At 35.9% G+C, this 19,329-nt stretch overlaps 1 protein-coding gene across 5 annotated transcripts in view; it reads left to right on the forward strand.

The window, feature by feature from the left end:
* Nucleotides 1-19,329, forward strand: part of cdh13 (cadherin 13, H-cadherin (heart)) — a 618,570-nt gene that overhangs the window by 219,006 nt on the left and 380,235 nt on the right. For all 5 annotated transcript variants that reach the window (XM_087293013.1, XM_087293012.1, XM_087293014.1 and 2 more), the window contains one exon: nt 9,894-10,014. Coding sequence is in view for 1 of the 5 variants with exons in the window: in XM_087293011.1 (XP_087149137.1) it covers nt 9,894-10,014 (121 nt within the window). In the remaining 4 variants the exon portion in view is untranslated. The remainder of the gene's footprint in view (nt 1-9,893; nt 10,015-19,329) is intronic.

The raw sequence follows: 19,329 nt of genomic DNA on the forward strand, positions 1-19,329 counted from the left end.
GTCGTCGATCTCACTTAATAACAAATAATAACTTGACTTCTAGTTGATCATTTGGAAAAGTGGCAGAAGGTAGTTTTTTCAGATGAATCATCTGTTGAACTGTTGAATCACAAATACTGCAGAAGACCTGTTGGAAACCGCATGGACCCAAGATTCTCAAAGAAACCAGTCAAGTTTGGTGAAGGAAAATTCATGGTATAGGGTTACATTTAGTATGGGGGTGTGCGAGATCTGCAGAGTTGATGGCATTGATGGCAAGACATTTGTGCATCCCATTACATTACAAACCACAGGAGAGAGCAAATTCTTCAGCAGGATAGCGCACATTCTCATACTTTAGCCATCACATCAAAGTTCATGAAAGCAAAGAAGGTCAATATGCTTCAGGATTGGCCAACCCAGTCAGCAGACATGAACACTACTGAGCATGTCTGAGTAAGATGGTGGAGGCATTAAAGATGAATCCAAAGAATCTTGATGAATTCTGGGAGTCCTGCAAGAACGCTTTCTTTGCCATTCCAGATGACTTTATTAATAAGTTATATACTGTATATTAGTAATGCGTGTATAAACCAATAGTTTGTTTTCTGATGGATTTAACTGATGGTGCATACTTCATAGTATATGACTCCTCTACATATCTGCTGACGTCTTAACTTTTATTACAATCCTCACCCATTAAAACTGTATTAGTGAGATTTATTTTTTACTGTATCTGACCAAGAAACTTTTTAAATCATTCGTACATGTGACCTTGATATGTTTTGACATTCTGCTTAGTCTGTATTTCGACAAAGGTCAATACATGTGGGCTCGCTCTTTATAAAAAATAATTTCAGCTTGTTTTTTGTTTTTTTCATGCAAACTACACACTGGAATGAATATATATCTTAAATAAAACCTGAAACATTCCTGGAACCCTTACAAAATGTGCAAACACAGTCAGAAAATATTTTTAGATATTTTTAGACATTAATAGTTTATTGTATAGTTGGCTGAATATCATTCATTAGATCATGTTCTTGAAGCTATCTTTATCATAATATACAATTTATTTGTGTAATAAATGTGGTATACTGACATTATTTAATGAACAATACTATTTAATAAAAAGTAACAGCTATTAAAATGTTGCTGACCAATTCAGAATGTTCAAAAACAGCAATAGATACTGAATTGAAGTTACTCTATAATACTCATTATACTTCTGAAACCATAACGGTTGTCTCTGGAACGCACCAATAGACCATGAGACTGAAGACAGACCAGTAGAAAAACCTGAAGCAAAGTGTATGTCATGATTAACCTTTATAGAGAGTTGCATCAGAGCCAGCAGTAGATTACATAAAATATGCTAGAGGTAAGGCTGCTTTCCGCTGGTTCATGAGCGTTGAACAGCCAGTCTATGCCTTATTGTTTCATAATTGTCAAAAGTAATTTTAGAGAGACACTATTACTAGATCAAGGATGTCCAAACTCAGTCCTCAAGAGCTGGTGTCTTGCAGATTTTAGCTCCAACTTGCCTCAACACACCTGCAAGAATGCTTGATTCGCTAATCCAGGTGTGTCTGATTGTGGTTAAAACTAAACTGTGCAGGACACCAGCCCAAGTTTGAGCCCCCCTGCCATAGATAAACCTTATATTTGAAGCCTGAACAATGATATTTATACCTAAAAACACACCTGACATGCACATGCAGTAATATTTGTACATTTCTATTGAGTTTAGTTCTCTACAATGATACTTGCTTTGAGAAATGCTGAAGGTGGTATGATATATACTGTGAAGTGATTCTCTCACATGGTGATAATGGTTAGAAAGACCTCAGAAATCAGACTGTTGTAAATGTTTACATATTAATTTACCCTTAATTTACCTTTTTAATTTCTTAGTACTAAGTAATTACTTATAAGTTCCATCCACTTTATTTTCTGCTGTATGCCTCAGACAATATGAAGACAATATGAAGGACATAGCGTAATTAATGTCCTTCCTTTTTACTCTTATCTTTCTCCAACACTTCTTGGTCAAATTATTCTTTGTTTTTTTTTCTGAGAGAATGTAAACATGCCTTGTGATGATCTATGTTGTGCCATTTTTTTGTCTGCATTGATGTTCACCATACTTATGAGGGAAATTTCTCTCATGCTGTCTTATTGCAATGCTTTTTCTGCCCTGCTGAGGTAATTTTAGGAACATTCGTTTTGCACACGGCTGAAGAAAAGTCATTGAGTTCCCGTGTAACTAAACTAGCTTTGCCTCTTCTATGAGGAACTTTAGTAAGTGAACTCCTGAAGGACTACCCAGAAGTGCTGGGTAGAATAGAAACCATAAAGAGCGGGATACCTTGTTTAGAAGTGGCACCCTTAACCCCCAAATGTATTTGTCATTAAATTGCAGATAAAGCAGAGTAGCCTTTTGTGAGTTTAAAAAAGACACTGATATTCAAGTGTCGCTGAGGGCAATGCTATTTTAGCTGCAAATTAACCTGTAGGACAAGAATGATAGTATTTTTTCCATTTCAGTAAACACAGCACTTTTGTCTGATTTGGCTCATTAAATCTAAAAAATAAGCTAAAATAGGCATTTATATTCCCCTCAAAATACACTATGCTGAGATTTTACATTTTTTTTGGGTCTGTGTCGTATCCTGAGGGACACGTCAAAGAAAACTCTGCGCCTTATTGCTGAGTGTGCGTTCGCAAATGGTTTTTTTCAGCTGCAGTTTTTACCTTGAAACTCTTACAAAAAACCGAATTGCTGTAGTAATAACATGCTTGAAGCTCCCTAACGGTGGCATGAATTCTTCTTTCAGGGGACTTCTGAGGTAGTGACAGTGAAGAAGCATAGAGTATAAACTAGCATCCAAAAACCCAGGAGCTGCAGCTGTTTAAGAGCTGCACATCTCCTGTCTCAGCTGGCCTTTTATAATACTCTTGCCAGTCTACAGTCTCCAGCTCAACTCTCCACAAAGCAAATTAAACTACTGCTTCAATATTTTGGTCTGATCTCCAATAATTGATTTGGATCTTAGCCTCAATGACAACAAAAGAAACCTTAGTGAAGTGCAGACAAGCTGGGCAAGGCCTGTTTGAAGATTCTTTTAGGACCCAAACTATCAACATTGAAAGTACACATACAAGAACACTGAAAAAAATCTATTATTTCACTTTTTTTTCAGGTGCTGGAAAAAAAAAGAAATTAAATTACAGACATTTACCAAAAAATAACATACGTTAAATTACAGAAAATTCTTTAAATATACATTTCTGGTGAATTTCTGTAATTTACCGTCTATTATTTTATGGTAAATGTCTGTAATTTAACGACTGTAATAAATGGCAATTTAATGGTGAATTAATTAAATTGGTAATTAAAACGGTCCTAAAGTAACAGATTTTTTTTTTACAGTATGTTTATAATTGATGGTTCAGTGTATTTTTACTTTTATTGACAGGAACAAAGACAGGAAAGAAAGCTTGAAGTTACTATAACTTGGAAATGATTAAGAATTTAGCTAACATTAAGTTGATGGTCATCCAACTTTCATCTGAGGATTTTTAGACTGGTAAATAGATTAAGGTAGAGGGTTGGTAGATCTTCTCCTGTCCTGATTTGGTGAGCTCTTGTGAATTTTGGCCTCAGTTTCTTGTTCTTAGTTCTTAGTCATTGGTTCTAGTCGTTACCAGGCCAAACGACATTTCTGTGCAAAGTAAACATGTTCTCCCTGTGTGCGCGTGGGTTTCCCCTGGGTCCCCGTTTTCTCCCACCATCCAAAAACATTCAACTTAAGTTAATTGACTAATCCAAATCGGCACTATAGACATGCATAGTAGTTTTATTTTCGTAGCAATTCCTAATTGCACACTAGATTAAAACAGCAGGAAAGTTCTCGAGATCTACCTAAGCTCAAACTTCCGTCTTGCTCTGCAAATAGGGAGCCCGGACTCGAGGATCTTATGAGCTCAGGTCTCTCTTCTGGGACAGCATGCCAAACATGCTTTTATAATCAATCATCAGTTAAGTGTGAACTCTTGAATTTACAGTGTTTCAGGGGAGTGGGAAGAGCTGAATACAGTTTACCTGTTGGCGCACTTTACTCAAAGCACACATAAAAATACTTTTTATTTGGTAGAATTTTCATTGTTACTTACAGCATAAATTATAATGTGAAACAGTGTTTCGTAGCTCTTCAGTCAGACAGTGGTACCAATAAGGAGAAACATCCATAATTTTTACATCCATAATCCATAATTTTTTACTTCAAACGCTCAGTTTGAAAAAGTTATTTTTAACATTTTAAGGAGCCTCTGTGAATTTCAAATAATAATAATAATAATAATAATAATAATAATAATAATGTTGGCGCAGTACGTGGTGCTGTCACCTCACAGCAAGAAGGTCGCTCGGCTGGCTCAGTTGGCGTTTCTGTGTGGAGTTTGCATGTTCTCCCTGTTGTTCGCGTGGGTTTCCTCCGAGTGCTCCGGTGTCCCCCACAGTCCAAAGACATGCAGTACAAGTGAAATGGGTTGGCTAAAATTGTCCGTAGTGTATGAGTGTGTATGGACGTTTCCCAGAGATGGGCTGCAGCTGGAAGGGCATTCGCTGTGCAAAACGTGCTGGATAAGTGATGTTTCATTCCACTGTGGCGACCCCAGATTAATAAAGTGACTAAGCTGAAAAGAAAATGAATGAATGATCTAATAATAATAATAATAATAATAATAATAATAATAATAATAATAATAATAATAATAATAATAATATAATAATAAATAAATAAACAAACTTTTTTTTTCTCTAAATGTCTAAAGATATTTCATCAGTGCCTTTGTAAATGTGTAGTGTACACAGTTACTTGAGAATAAAACAAACATAAGTAATTTGTGTACATGTCATTTTGCTTTTAGGCTTAGTAATGAATTCCTTTTAAAGTGCCCAGTCAGGGTGTTAGCTGAATATAGAGTAATCAATCTAGTTTGTTATTAAACTCAAATGAGTTCATTGTGTTGATTTAGTATCCATGTTTTACAGATACTGATAATATGCCATGGCACTTTAATTAATAATATTACTGGATATTAACAGAGCACAACATTTTTTAAAATAACCAATAAACATCGAAAGACAGACGTGTTGTGAGCTACAGTATATAGCTGTTGTTTTTGTGACACATGGTCACACTGACTCAACACATTTTTTAAACAATAATATTTCACTTCCAAATTTATGCATAAGCTACATCACCCATGATAGTGCACAGAAAATTCCAGCAATCAGAAAGTCATTATGAGCTACAAGAAGCACAAAAAGGGAGCTTAAGCTTCACTCTCTCCACATTGTAAACAAGTCACTCTCCAAAAACTGTCAACATTCTTAATGTATATGTAGATTTTGGAATAAACCTTAAATGTACACTACCTGATAAAAGTGACTTCTTGTTGACCATTTGGAAAAGTGGCAGAAGGTAGATTTTTTTTTTTTGATAAATCATCTGTTGATCTGCATCCCAATCATCACAAATACTGCAGAAGGCCTATTGGATCCTGCAAAGACCCAAGATTTTCACAGAAATCTGTCAAGTTTGGTGAAGAAACAATTGTAGTTTGGGGTTGCATTCATTTGGGGGTGTGCAAGAGATCTGCATAGTGGATATCAACATTAACAGTCTGAGGTATCAAGACATTTATGCTGCCCATTGCATTACAAACAACAGGAGAGGGCAAATTCTTGACCAGGATAGCACTCCTTCTCATACTTCAGCCTCCACATCAAAGTTCCTGAAAGCAAATAAGGTCAAGGTGCTCCAGGATTGAATAAGCCCGGTCACTAGACTTTGCCATTCCAGATGACTTTATTTATTTGAGTCATTGCAGAGATGTATGGATGCAGTCATCCAATCTCATACACAAGTCAAACACAATATATATTTTTTTATCCACCGCACCATGACTTTATATTCTATAGTGCACATTATTTTTGTTTTTGTTTAAGCAAAGTCAGATCTTACTGTCCTAATCAAATAGTTAAAAATCAAGGCATGATCATATTTTATTTTTGCAAAATAAGTGTAATCTAGAGACCTTTGCCTGTCATACAAGCCACTTTTGATACCAAATGATCAACTAGAAGTCAAGTCATTGTGTTGTTCCTAAAACTTGGATAGGCAACAAGACTTTTGTCAGGTAGTGTATTTTGTTTCTGTATCTACAATCATCAACTTTAAATAAAAAGATTTGTATTTCTTCTTCTTGTTTAATTTTAGGATGTCCTTCACTGTGCTTCATAGAGGTGTAGTTCTTTCAGTCCCCAAAGCTATTAAGTGGATAAGGAGTTCAATTGCAAAATTAACTTAGTGCCGACTGAACTTTACTATTAAAATTAGCATTTTTCTCAGCCGCCTATGTTTATGTTTTTAGTAATCTCACTTTAAAGGCAATAAAAATAGCCTATTATTTGTCATAAAAAGCAAATTACTGAATCCTAAAAATTTCAGACAGCAATTATAGGCTTTTGCATATAAACCAGGGGTGTCCAAGGAGGTCATGTTTTGATCCTCGATTGGTCTCAAGCAGTCAAGTGATGCGATTTCGCTCGTCAGAGTTCACCAAGCCTAAACTTTGCACCTCAACAACCTGCGAAACTAGACGCATGACCCTGCGTTTCCGGTCTGACGCATTCGTGTGCGTATGAATGGAAGTGATGGGAGGAAAAGCCCAGTGTGACCGCAGCCTAATAAGAGCTTGATTCGCTGGTTCAGGTGTGTTTGATTAGGGTTGGAGCTAAACTCTGTTGGACACCGGCCCTCCAGGACCAAGTTTGGACACCCCTGATATAAACTCTTCTTATAGACTTATATTTACATATATTTTCTTCAAATCAAGGTTAGTATATTTTATTCACTCTATTTGCTTTTTAAATCTCACTTATTTAATTAGGACTGATACATAGGCTGATACATGTCGCCACTGGCTTGCATGGTTAAGGATCTGTAAAGCTATGCATCGATGAATTTGCTCTTCAGTTTTTGGACTCTCAGTAATGATTTCAAACCCCACTGAACTGAACTACCCTGATCCAGTTACTATGACCATTTATGTGAAGCTGCTTTGTCACAATCTACATTGTAAAAGTGCTACACAAATAAAGCTGAATTGAATTGAACATAGGATGAACTTGACCCTGTGTACAAATTTTTTTTTGAGCTAAAAAAAGAGGAAAAAACTACAAAGCAGCTGTGTGATTGTGCATATCCATTCGCAAGTAAAGACTGTTTAAAAAAGCATAGGGTTTTACTAAATCACAAAGGGAGAAAATGAAGCCAAAGCCTTTCATTAATCATGAATGGGTAATCTGATGTGAAATATTTAAGATTGGAACAGCGCAGCTGATGATTTATGCTCTGTGTTTCTGATGTATTGAATCTATGTTGCATGTATTCCCTAGGAAAGAACGAAGCAGATCTCTAAAATTCCGTCTGTATGCCTCGAGTTGTTATGTACCATGTAGAACTGAGAGGAGGCTGTGTATTTAAGGATGGCATGTGAGGTGTATCATTGTCACAAAGAATCCCTTTTCCCTCCAGCTGAAAAGGTGATTGATGGAGAGCAAAAATAGGTGTGAAAGAGTAATAATGTCGCTGGAGGTAAAAGACGAAGATGGACAGAAAGGTTGGGGCTGCATAGGAAAAGAGCTACCTTAAAAACCTGACCTGCCATCGACCTAAAAGCCACCATTCTCTTTCAGTTTTAAAAGCTGGATGATTACCTTTAATTCCTAATGAAGATGAGCTTAGCTTTCCTAAGTATAAAGCAACCTAAAATTGGTATAATTGACCAGAAAAGCCCTCAGCAGAATCATTGTGCTCTTGGTCTCTGTAAAAGCAGCATTTAGTCGTCAGTAAATGGACTTGGTGATCTATTTGAATTGCAGTACTCCAGATTTGGTCAATGCACTTGTTTTAGCAGTGCCATTACAGCTGTTTTTAGATGAGAACACGATGTACACAAAAGTTTATTCATTTAAGAAGTGAAAGAATCGCAACAGTCAAGTTGTACTAGTTTTTTAAATAGAAAATCTTGACTATGGTTCAGAGATTAATTTACAGGTAAGGGAAGTGCCCTGAATGTTTGCACTGAGAAATATGTGAATGTCTTAATTAGTATGTATATAAATACGCATTTGACAATGAGCCACATTTGATTAGTACTGTGGCTAGAAGTCATATTTAATTAGCATCTTGGCTGGAAAGGTATTACGGCTCACATTTAAAATGGATACAAATGTGTGGAAGCTCAAGACAGTACAATGAAGGTCTTCTGTTCTTTGATGAAGTTCAGTTACTTTAATTTCTTCAGTATGAAGTATTGAACTATTATGACTCATGCTGTTATCCTCTGTGTAAAGGTTTGAAGGCTTTTAGAATTTGTATGATATATATTTTCTTCACATGTGCTATATTTATTAATTACCTTATGGTGGTTAGAAAAAGCAAACACGACCTGACATAAAAAAGCTTGCCCCAATATACACATATATGCAGCTCAATTTTGCCATGTATGTGGTGTATATATATATATATACTGCATACATATTATCATATATGTGCATATATACTGCATATACAGTAGGTTCCATAGATGCACATTAATCCTCTTATAGGTTTTTTTTTGATGTGGGTCAAAACATTGAACACTAATGTGGAACTGAAACTTTTGGCAGTAGGACATTCTGTAAATAACAGTGTTATATTTGTCCCCACAGGAACTCTTGCCATTTAAACCTGATTAACTCTTAAGATATTTCAAAGTCAAGGATGTGTTATTGCGCTAAATAACTTGTAGATTGATCATTACTGTGAAACATGAAAACAGAAACACAACTTGTAATATGGAAAAAAAAAACAATACAATAATGTACTTTTTGCGCTTAAAAACAGAAATTGTGTGCTAAATGGATTTGTTAAAGGCTTGAAGAAACACTCATTTTTTTACAACTCACCTACAGTAAAAAAAAAAAAAAGAAAGTAAAAAAATTATAATAGCTTTATCATTTTGAATACATCCGGCTGATCTTTGAGTCAAGTGGAAGCACTTTTAGCTTAGTGTAGCTCAGCTTCAGCTTAACATAAATCATGGAAATAGATTAGAGTTCTCTCAAAAATTAAAAAAAACCCGTTTTGATAGCTTTTTTATGTATCAACTCTTCTGCAGTTGCTGTTTTTAGGTTGACATGTCTTAATTCTGGCGTAATAATAAGTAAATTTGGTTTAATACTATGGCAGGCGTGGTGATATTATGCAGCAATGTTATCTAGTTACTTAGCGGATGAATATTTTCAAGCGCTGTGATATTTTTTTGCCTGTTGCAACCATGGTACAGCAGCTTTATTAATACTATAGTAGATTGAGACTACAGTTTCTAAACAATTTGAATTGAAATATAGTAGCTTTCTTACATATAAAAGTAGAAAAATTAGCAATTTTAGTATTATTAGCATTACTTTTTTTTTTGAGTAAGATGCTACTGGTTGAATTTGATTCAATGGTTTAAACCAGGGGTGCTCAACCCTGTTCCTGGAGATCTACCTTCTTGCAGATTTCAGTTGCAACCCTTATCAAACACACCTGTTTGTAATTATCAAGTGCTGTTTAGATCCTAATTAATTGGTTCAGGTGTGTCTGATCAGGGTTGAAGCTGAACTCTGTAGGAAGGTAGATCTCCAGGAACAGGGTTGAGCACCCCTGGTTTAAACTAAGCTTTAAGGATTTCCGCTATACTCTTAGATTGGCTGAATGGATTCAATAATGGTAAAACTGATCAGTTTAACCCTAGGGGACTTGTAAAATGAGCTATTAAAAAAGTGTGAACGTATATTCTTCCTTGTGTTTCAGGTTGTATGCACTGGAGCGCAGGAAGACGAAGAGAAAGTTGAATGTGTACCAGGATTTCAGCAAAAGGAGTACCAGGTGGAGTACAGTGGAGGGTTCCTCAAAGATGTCCCACTGCTGCAAGGTATGTCAATGATTTCTTCATCGGAAATTGAGAAAGTTCAGCTTTGGTTGTGGAATTTGCATGGGTTTGTTTGGCATTCTCGAATCCTCTTCACTGCCTGAACCACATGTGTGCGCCAGCTGGAGTGAGAACAGTTTTTGAGGGCCTCGGGTGAATGTTGATTGTTCATTATTCTCATTATCATGCACAATACTTTTTCATTTATTAAAAAAAAGGAGGAAATAAAGGCTGCAGTGTCCAAACAAAACATCAAAATGATCTGGCGCTCATAAATTATTCTGTTTGATTGTGTGGATGTTTACAAAGCCTTTGTGATTCTCGTCTCTGCTGTGTCTTCTGGTTATAACTATTGCAGTGGTGTATAACGTTGTGCATAAAGATTCACATCAAGACCAGGGCTTTCCAGAGTTCTGTCTGCTTCTTATTTTTCTTAAAACAGATTTAATCTAAACACTTCAGAACGGCTAACGTATTTTCACTTTTGTCCATGACAGAAAACAGCAATAACAGAAATGCAACTAATAAAGGAGTCCTTTCTTTTCAGGTTTGCACAATAAAACTCTCAAGAGACCTCAGAGAACCAGAGTGATTAATGAAATTACAGTCTAATTACACATTAAGCATGTACGTCCCCACAGGATACACGCACACTGCCTCGCACGGAAAAGGCAACACCATGAGTGTTTTGAGAGCAACAACATATTAATCAGTTTTTCAGATAAATGGTAAACAATGCGTTGCCTGGTGGACTTGTAATCCAGCCACCCCTCAAGCCTAACATGAGAAATGAATAATATAAATGAAAAAAACACAATCCACTATGTGCTGTTCACCTCAAGAGATGTCCAGAGGTCCTGTGCTGCACGCGAATACAAATCAGACAGGGCAGCAAACATGCTGCAGAGGTCAGTGCTGCAGCGAGAGCCCACTGACAGTGGCTTCACTCATGCAGGATGGAGGAGGAGTGTGAGGTGCTTGTACAACACTGATCACTGTTTGTGGAAAACTGGCAGAAGATACACAAGTGCACATGTGAGATGCACAAGTAGTGGAGGAGTATAGATATTCACAACCAAACCAGAATATATTGGTCTTTAGAGCTGTACAGTTAATCTAATGTGATTTACTAATGCAATGCCACTTTTTTGATTCAGTGACTACTATGTATAAATGATCTCATTAATAGTTTTTATAATGATTTACCCATCTCTCAGTGAGGGATAGGTTTAGAGGTGGGGTATGGGTATATGCTGCTTTTTAAACATTGCTTGTTTTTATCCAAATGAAATCGTATAAATTCATAATAAGCCACTTTTCTGACAATACATAAAATAGTTACATTTGCTTGTGAGACCGGCTGGGATTTTCGTTTGCATTAATTGTGTAATTGTGCAATTAGTATTAAGGCTAGTGATAAATAAAAGTAAATAAAAATGAATAAAAGTACTTTCATGTCTGATACAATTTTACAAGCATAGGTAGACAGACAGTCATATATATATATATATATATATATATATATATATATATATATATATATATATATATATATATTACTAATACTAAGAAAATTGACTTTAAAGTTATCAAAATTAAGATTTGATAGATTTCAGTAGGAAGTTTACAAAATGCGTTCATGTAACATCATATTTACTTAATTTTCTAGTGACGTTTGGCATAAAATAAAAATAAGCAATCATAAAACATACAATACATTTTTTGAATAATGCAAAAATACACTCATCGGCCTCTTTATTAGGTAAACCTCTTCATCTGCTCATTAACTCAAATTTCTAATTTCTAAATTTTCTGCAACTCAGTGCATTTAGGCACATAGACATGGCCAAAACGATCTGCTGCAGGAAAGAAAGGTTATTTAAGTTGGTGCCAGACAGGCCAGTCTGAGTATTTCAGAAAATGCTGATATTCTGGGATTTTTCTGCAACCATCTCTAGGGTTTACAGAAAATACTTTGCAAAAGAGAAAATATCAAGTAGTTCTGGGGGCACAAATGCCTTGTTGATGCCAGTAACTCAAATAACCACTTGTTACAACTGAGGTATGCAGAAGAGCAACTCTTCGAACCTTATCATGTTGAACCTTGAGGCAGATAGGCTACAGTAGCAGAAGACCACACCGGTTGCTTCCCCTGTCAACTAAGAACATGAAACTGAGGCTAAAATTCACACAGACTCACCAAAATTAGATAATAGAGGATTAGAAAAATGTTGCCTGGTCTTATGAGTCTTAATTTCTGCTGCAACATTCAGATGGTAGGGTCAGAATTTGGAGTCAAAAAGCAACTAAAACTCAACTATTTAGTCTCCACTTTCCTTACTAATATGCAACTCCCTCTCTGACTACTCCACTAACTACAAAAATAATAATAATAAAAAAAAATACTAATGCTTTCCTTCTTAGACCTAACACACCTGGAACTTGCCTACAGCACTTATTTATTGTTGCTCTTATAGTTGTGTAAATTGCTTTTGTGTCCTCATTTGTAAGTCGCTTTGGATAAAAGTGTCAGCTAAATGACTAAATGTAAATGTAAATGTAATTTGGAGTCACCAACATGAAAGCATAGATCCATTCTAGTTTGTATCAATAGTTTAGGCTGATGCTGGTGGTGTAATGATGTGGGGGATATTTTCTTGGCACACTTTTGGCCCATTAGTACAAATTGAGCATTGTGTCAATGCCACAGACTACCTGAGTATTGTTGCTGACCAGGCCCATCCCTTTGTGACTACAGTTTACCCATCTTCTAATGGTTACTTCCAGCAGGATAGCATGTCATAAAGCACAAATCAACTAAAATGGCCTCCACAGTCAACATAACTCAATCCAATATAGCACCTTTGGGATTTAGTGGACAGGGAGATTAGCATCATGGATGTGCAGCCGACAAATCTGTAGCAACTGCATGATGCTATCATGTCAATATGGACTAAAATCTGAGGAATATTTCTAGTACCTTGTTGAATCCATACCATGAAGGATTAAGGCAGTTCTGAAGGCAAAAGCCAACCCGGCACTAGTAAGGTGTACATTATACAGAGGCCGTTGAGTGTATACCTGTGCTACAAAAGACTTGGTTTTGTGGTCCAGGGTAACATATTTACATTCAATTTAGTCATTAACATTTCAGACGTCCACATCTACTGTACATACTGTACACTAAAGTTATTCAAAGCTCTTATATCCAGCCATCAAGTGTCACCTGAAAGAACAGTGGGACTGATTTGATTGGTTAATGGGGCTCTGTTAAAGTCTTCTGATGATTGTCAGTCCTCATTCAAAAAACGAAACAAATCTTCTTGATTGTCACAATTCACTGGACCGTGTCTCCTCTGAGAAGCACAGTAATGTCTTCAAGCTTTTCTTCGACTCCTCTGGGATCAGCAGTAATGTCTAACTGCCACCACAACGGGCCCCAGTGGGAATCTAGCATCTCTGCCAACAAAAAAAGTGCCTTTCTTTTCCTTCTCGTCTTCCCAAATTGACAATGGTGTCAACAGGTTGCACAGCTATAATAGGAAGAATGTGCACTGCAGTCTGCCAAGACAGTACTGCGAACGCTGCTGCTTGCATGACTATGAGATTTTTTGTGAACATTTGTGTTTGTGTGTTCGACTGGGCATGACTGTTGAGTTTGCACACAGTCGCCGATTTGGAGCCGGTTTGACCGCTGTGTTCCAAGTTTTTATGTTTGGGAGGAGCCATTGATCCATGTAATTAGAACAGCGAGAGTGGCGGCAGTCCTTTCAAAAGATCGTTTGCTTTGAATTTCAATTTACTTAAGCTACAGAACATGATTACACTGACATAGAACACCACTCAACACTATTACGCTGACAGACAAAGAAATGCAGAGCAAAAAGTGCAGTCATCAGGCCAAAAATGCAATGCGAAGGACCGATGAAAAAATATATATTTTATAACCAATTCAGCAAGTCGGCCAATCTCGCCTTGGGGTTTCAATCTTTTTATTCTATTCTGTTCGATTGGGAAAGGCGCTGAGGCATTCTGTCATCTTGGGACCCAGCGATCCATGCACATGGAGACAGAGCTCAGTTCCGCTTTACTGAGTCACCCTGTAACCACTGTGCACTTCTATTACCCTGAATATGCTCCTGTCAGCACAGCACAACATACAAAACACACTCACTTACATTCACAACTTATGCGCAAATAACTTTTTCGGAGTAACCGTAGATATAAACAGTGGCATCACCATACTATGTTGTTTGCAAAAGTGTGATCATTCGGTTAGGGAAAAGCACTTGGTGTTCTTAAAGCTTATTTTTGCAAGCTGTGTGTTCAAGAACCTTTGCTGGAAGTATAACTTTTTACACTGGAGGGTGGTCTCATTTGTATTCATAGGTTCATAACTATGTGGATGTGAAGTTTTTATTTGTGTATATACTGTACGAGTGAGAAAGTGTGGGTTTCGTACTACCTATTTTTAAAAATCTTTTCACGAAAGCCTCTTATGGTTATAAAAGCTTAATGTATCAGGTCAAAAAAGCAGGCAAATAAAAAAAATAATAATAAATAAATAAATAAATAAGCAGACGAATAAATAAATAAATAAAAAGACTAGCAGCCACAACCAAACAAGCAAGGACGTAAGTAAGTAAGTAAGTAAGTAAGTAAGTAAATAAATAAATAAATAAATAAAATACATAAATTAATAAAATAAATAGACTAGCAGCCACAACCAAACAAGCAAGCACATAAATAAATAAATAAATAAATAAATAAATAAATAAATAAATAAATAAATAAATAAATAAATAAATAAATAAATAAATAAATGGATAAATGGATAAATAAATTCTCAGAGATGGGTTGCGGCTGGTAGGGCATTTACTGCATAGAAACATGCTGGATAAGTTGGAGGTTTGTTCCGCTATGGCGACCCCGATTAATAAAGGGACTAAGCCGACAAGAAAATAAATGAATAAATAAATAAATAAATAAATAAATAATATTATTATTAATAATATTATTATTAATACTAATATTAATAATAATAATAATAATAATAATAATAATAATAATAACAATTCCCCTAAGAGGGCCTACCAGAATTTCTGAAAACAATCCGACTATTTGATTTTTGATCAGAAAAGGTTTATCGCTTCTCAATTCGCCCTGTACACTATACAAACACAGCATGGCAAATAACACATGACAGCGTGTGTCACATCTAGCCATCTACGCAAAGTACAACTACCATCATGTACCTCAGACACACCAGTTCCTGATTTCCCCTAATTACACACACAGCTCATGACTAATCAGATGGACCATATAAATAGCACACCCACACAGACTTTGCTGAGTCTTGTTTTCTGTAAGTTTATTGATTGTCCTGTTTGCCACCTGCACCGATCTCTTGTCTTTACGTTGTCTATTTGCTCCTTGTACCTGTTTTGACTGTTGCCTGCCAGACTATTCTCTTAAATAAGCTGCATGTGAATCCTCAACTCTGTTGTACCCTGACTCTGTTACCAACTTTCGACTATAAACAGAAGCTCACAATCATTGTAATGTAATGTAATGTAATGTGAATTTATATAGCGCATTTATTGTGTATGGCCATACACCCAAAGCGCTTCACAATCATGAGGGGGGGTCTCTCCACACCACCACCAGTGTGCAGCATCCACTTGGATGATGCGACGGCTGCCACAGGACAACGGCGCCAGTGCACTCACCACACAGCAGCTATTGGTGGAGTGGAGGGACAGTGATAGAACCAATTCGGTGGAGAGGGGATGATTGGGAGGCCATGATCGTAAGGGCCGATAGAGGGACTTTGGCCAGGACACCGGGGTTACACCCCTGCTCTTTCACGAGAAGTGCCTTGGGATTTTTAATGACCACAGAGAGTCAGGACCTCGGTTTAACGTCTCATCCGAAAGACGGCGCCCACTGACAGTGTAGTGTCCCCTCCACTTTTACTGGGGCATTAGGACTCACACAGGCCACAGGTTGAGCGCCCCCTGCTGGCCTCACTAACACCACTTCCAACAGCAACCTAGTGTTCCCTAGTGGTCTCCCATCCAGGTACTGACCAGGCTCAGCCCTGCTTAGCTTCAGTGAGTAACCAGTCTTGGGCTGCAGGGTGACATGGGTGACATCATTGTTCTGCCTCAGAGCTCTTGTGATTGGTTAAGCTTTTGGACTTGACAGTGATAAGCTACGATGCATGGTTGTAAGGGTAAGGGGCAAACACGTTCATCAAGCATGTGTTCACATTGAAAAATAATAGAAAAGTAGCACATTGTAGAGGAAAAACACTGTGTGAATGCCCCCCTAGAATGTTTTTTTAATCAATAAGAATCATGGATTCAATAGACCTATGGTATGATACTAATAGATCAAGAGTTACGTGGCAAGTTTATCAGTTATTCTGCACCCATATTTTAGAAAATACATATAATCAAACATATTTGAGAGATCCTTTAAGCATGTCTGCTGTCTTCCTGATTTAAACTGGCAGTTAATAAGCTTAAACTAGTTGTCACAAACAAACAAACAATAAATAAATAAATGTACTAAGCCAAAGACAAATTAATAATAGATTAAAATAATAAAAACAATAAATATAAATAAATAAATAAATAAGTAAATGAAGGGACTAAGCTGAAGGGAAATGAATGAAAGAATGAATGAATAAATAAATAAATAAATAAATAAATAAATAAATAAATAAATAAATAAATAAATAAATAAAATGACTAAGCCAAAAATAAATAAATAAATAAATAAATAAATAAATTAATTAATAAATAAATAACTAAATAAATAAATAAATAAATAATAAAAGGACTAAGCCAAAGGAAAATGAATAAATGAATGAATGAATGAATGAATGAATGAATAAATTAATAAATTAATAAATAAAAAGACCAAACCAAAGGAAAATGAATGAATGAATGAATGAATGAATGCATAAATATGATAATAACACATATATATTGCATACGAATAATTTTTACCCATGCGGAATTTAAATATCTTTTAATAAATATATCAATACAAGAAAACAAATCAATCACATTTCTACAGTCAATCAAAACCAAGCATTCAGTGGCCCTGTTGTATAATACTGATAGTTAGCCTATAAAGACATTTCACTGGATCAACGAATCCCATTATTGTAGGATTATGAGAGCAAGCTATACGAGTTGTTTAGACCATAAAATCGCTGCAGTTTTTAAGGAACATCAGCTAAAGTCACTATGACAGCACAATTCATTACAGCCCTAAAAAGAAGCGTAGTTGTTCTGCTACTGATATGAGTGTGGTTGTAAATGCATCATATAGCAGTGATTAGCTTATAATGAGCGCAGTCTTCCTGTGTGTATAGCGAATGCATTTACAGTGTGTGTGTGTGAGTTTGTATTTGCAGGTGTGTGGCTGGTGACTCATCGCTCGTGTCAGAGGCAGTCAGCTGTGCAGGTGACATATGCAGATTTATGTAAATACACTGCTCTCCTCTTCTCCTGTTTGGATGTGCCTGCTCAGTAATTATGCAGATGGAAGCAGTCTCGAGGTGGTCAACGCTAACCACACGAGAGTCCTGGGTCAACAAAATTCATTTATCTCTCAAGACTCAAGACTGCAAAACATGCATAATTGTTAGAATGCATGCAAAGGAGCATTGAGATATGCGTTTAAAGATTTATTTTTTTTGTTTGTGCAAATGTAAAAGTGAAAGATGCATTCATGTTTGCATTTTTAAAGTGTTAAAGTAACAGTTGATAAATATATAATTAATAAACAAACAAACAAACAAGCTAGCAGTTACGAAAAAACAAGCAAGCACTTTTATGTAAATACATAATTATATAGTATTATAAAATTATATATATATATATATATTACATAAATAAATAATTGAATGAATGAATAAATAAATAAATACACACATACATACATACATACATACATACATACATACATACATGCATGCATACAAGCATACATGCATGTACACATACATACAAACATACATACATGTATACATACAAACATGCATACATATATAGACAAATAAATAAACTAGCAGCCATGAATAAACCAAGCAGCAACATCTCGCTCTCCCTCAAGAAGCCTATTCGAAAGTGCAACTGCAATTCATCAACTGACCTGTGGGGGCTGGCTCCAGAAACTCCAGATGTTCACTGACTACCATGCTAAATTGGTCAATTTTATAACTGATAAATGTGTTTACAGCCTGGTACAAAATGTGGTTTTTGATATATATATAGCTAATATTATCCTTTATGACAACTGTGTGGGGGTGAATTTTCTTTATAACTCATCCGTTTTGTTTTTAATAAGTTATATTAAGTCTGCATAATTAAGGGTGTGGCCTCTTTACCAGCTAGGTCGTGCTGTTTGCTGTTACGTCACCTCATGACTTGATTTGCCGCTGAACTTGGCATATACGCCATATTTTTGTTTTGTTTAGTTTTATGTGACTTTACACAGTCAATTGCCTTTTGGAATTATTTCCTACAATTACCAGATAATATGGCATGCTGTGTGCACTTAATTGTGCTCACAAACTATTTAGGTTGCCTCCATTTCCTAGGTGAGTGGAATTATATACTTATTTGTCAGATCTATAAATGTATTTGTTTTATTTTGGATCATTTATCATATATAATTTTAATTAGAACTAGAATGCACTTCAGAATCTGACAGATTAATTAACTGTAGGCTATAAAACATTGGTCTGAAACATTGTCATACAGTGTTATGCCTGGATTGCATAAATAGCCTTGCATTTACTTATACTGACTACATTTGAAGTATTGAAAGTATTTTGTGTTTTCCTCCTGTAGAAAAGCATCATAAAAACAATGCTTTGTGGCTCAATGTATTACAACAGTGTTTTTAAATGTCTAAACACTTTATTTATATAGTACACAATTAAGCCCATGTGGTCAGAACACAAACGAGTCGCAGGCAATTAAGCATTTCTTCCAAAGAAAAGCCATCTAAGCAAAATGCTAGCAGGCATCTGTAGCTCCACTGAAGCTCGGCCTCTTTGCCCTTTTTGTTAGCATCCAGTCGGTGCGATGATGCTCGATCAAAATGCCAACGGTTGGCCACGCCTTCTTGTAGCTTAATTTGTCCTCTTCAGAAACCTATGGATGATGTCACAGATGCTACGTCCACACGTTTTAAGGTCTATCAAAGGAACAAGCAAGCACATTAAATAAATAAACAAATAAATAAACAAATAAATAAATAAATAAATAAATAAATAAATAAATAAATAAATAAATA

This window comes from Danio rerio, chromosome 18 (assembly GCF_052040795.2).
Source record: "Danio rerio strain M-AB ecotype USA chromosome 18, GRCz13ab, whole genome shotgun sequence".
Lineage (NCBI taxonomy): Eukaryota > Metazoa > Chordata > Actinopteri > Cypriniformes > Danionidae > Danio > Danio rerio.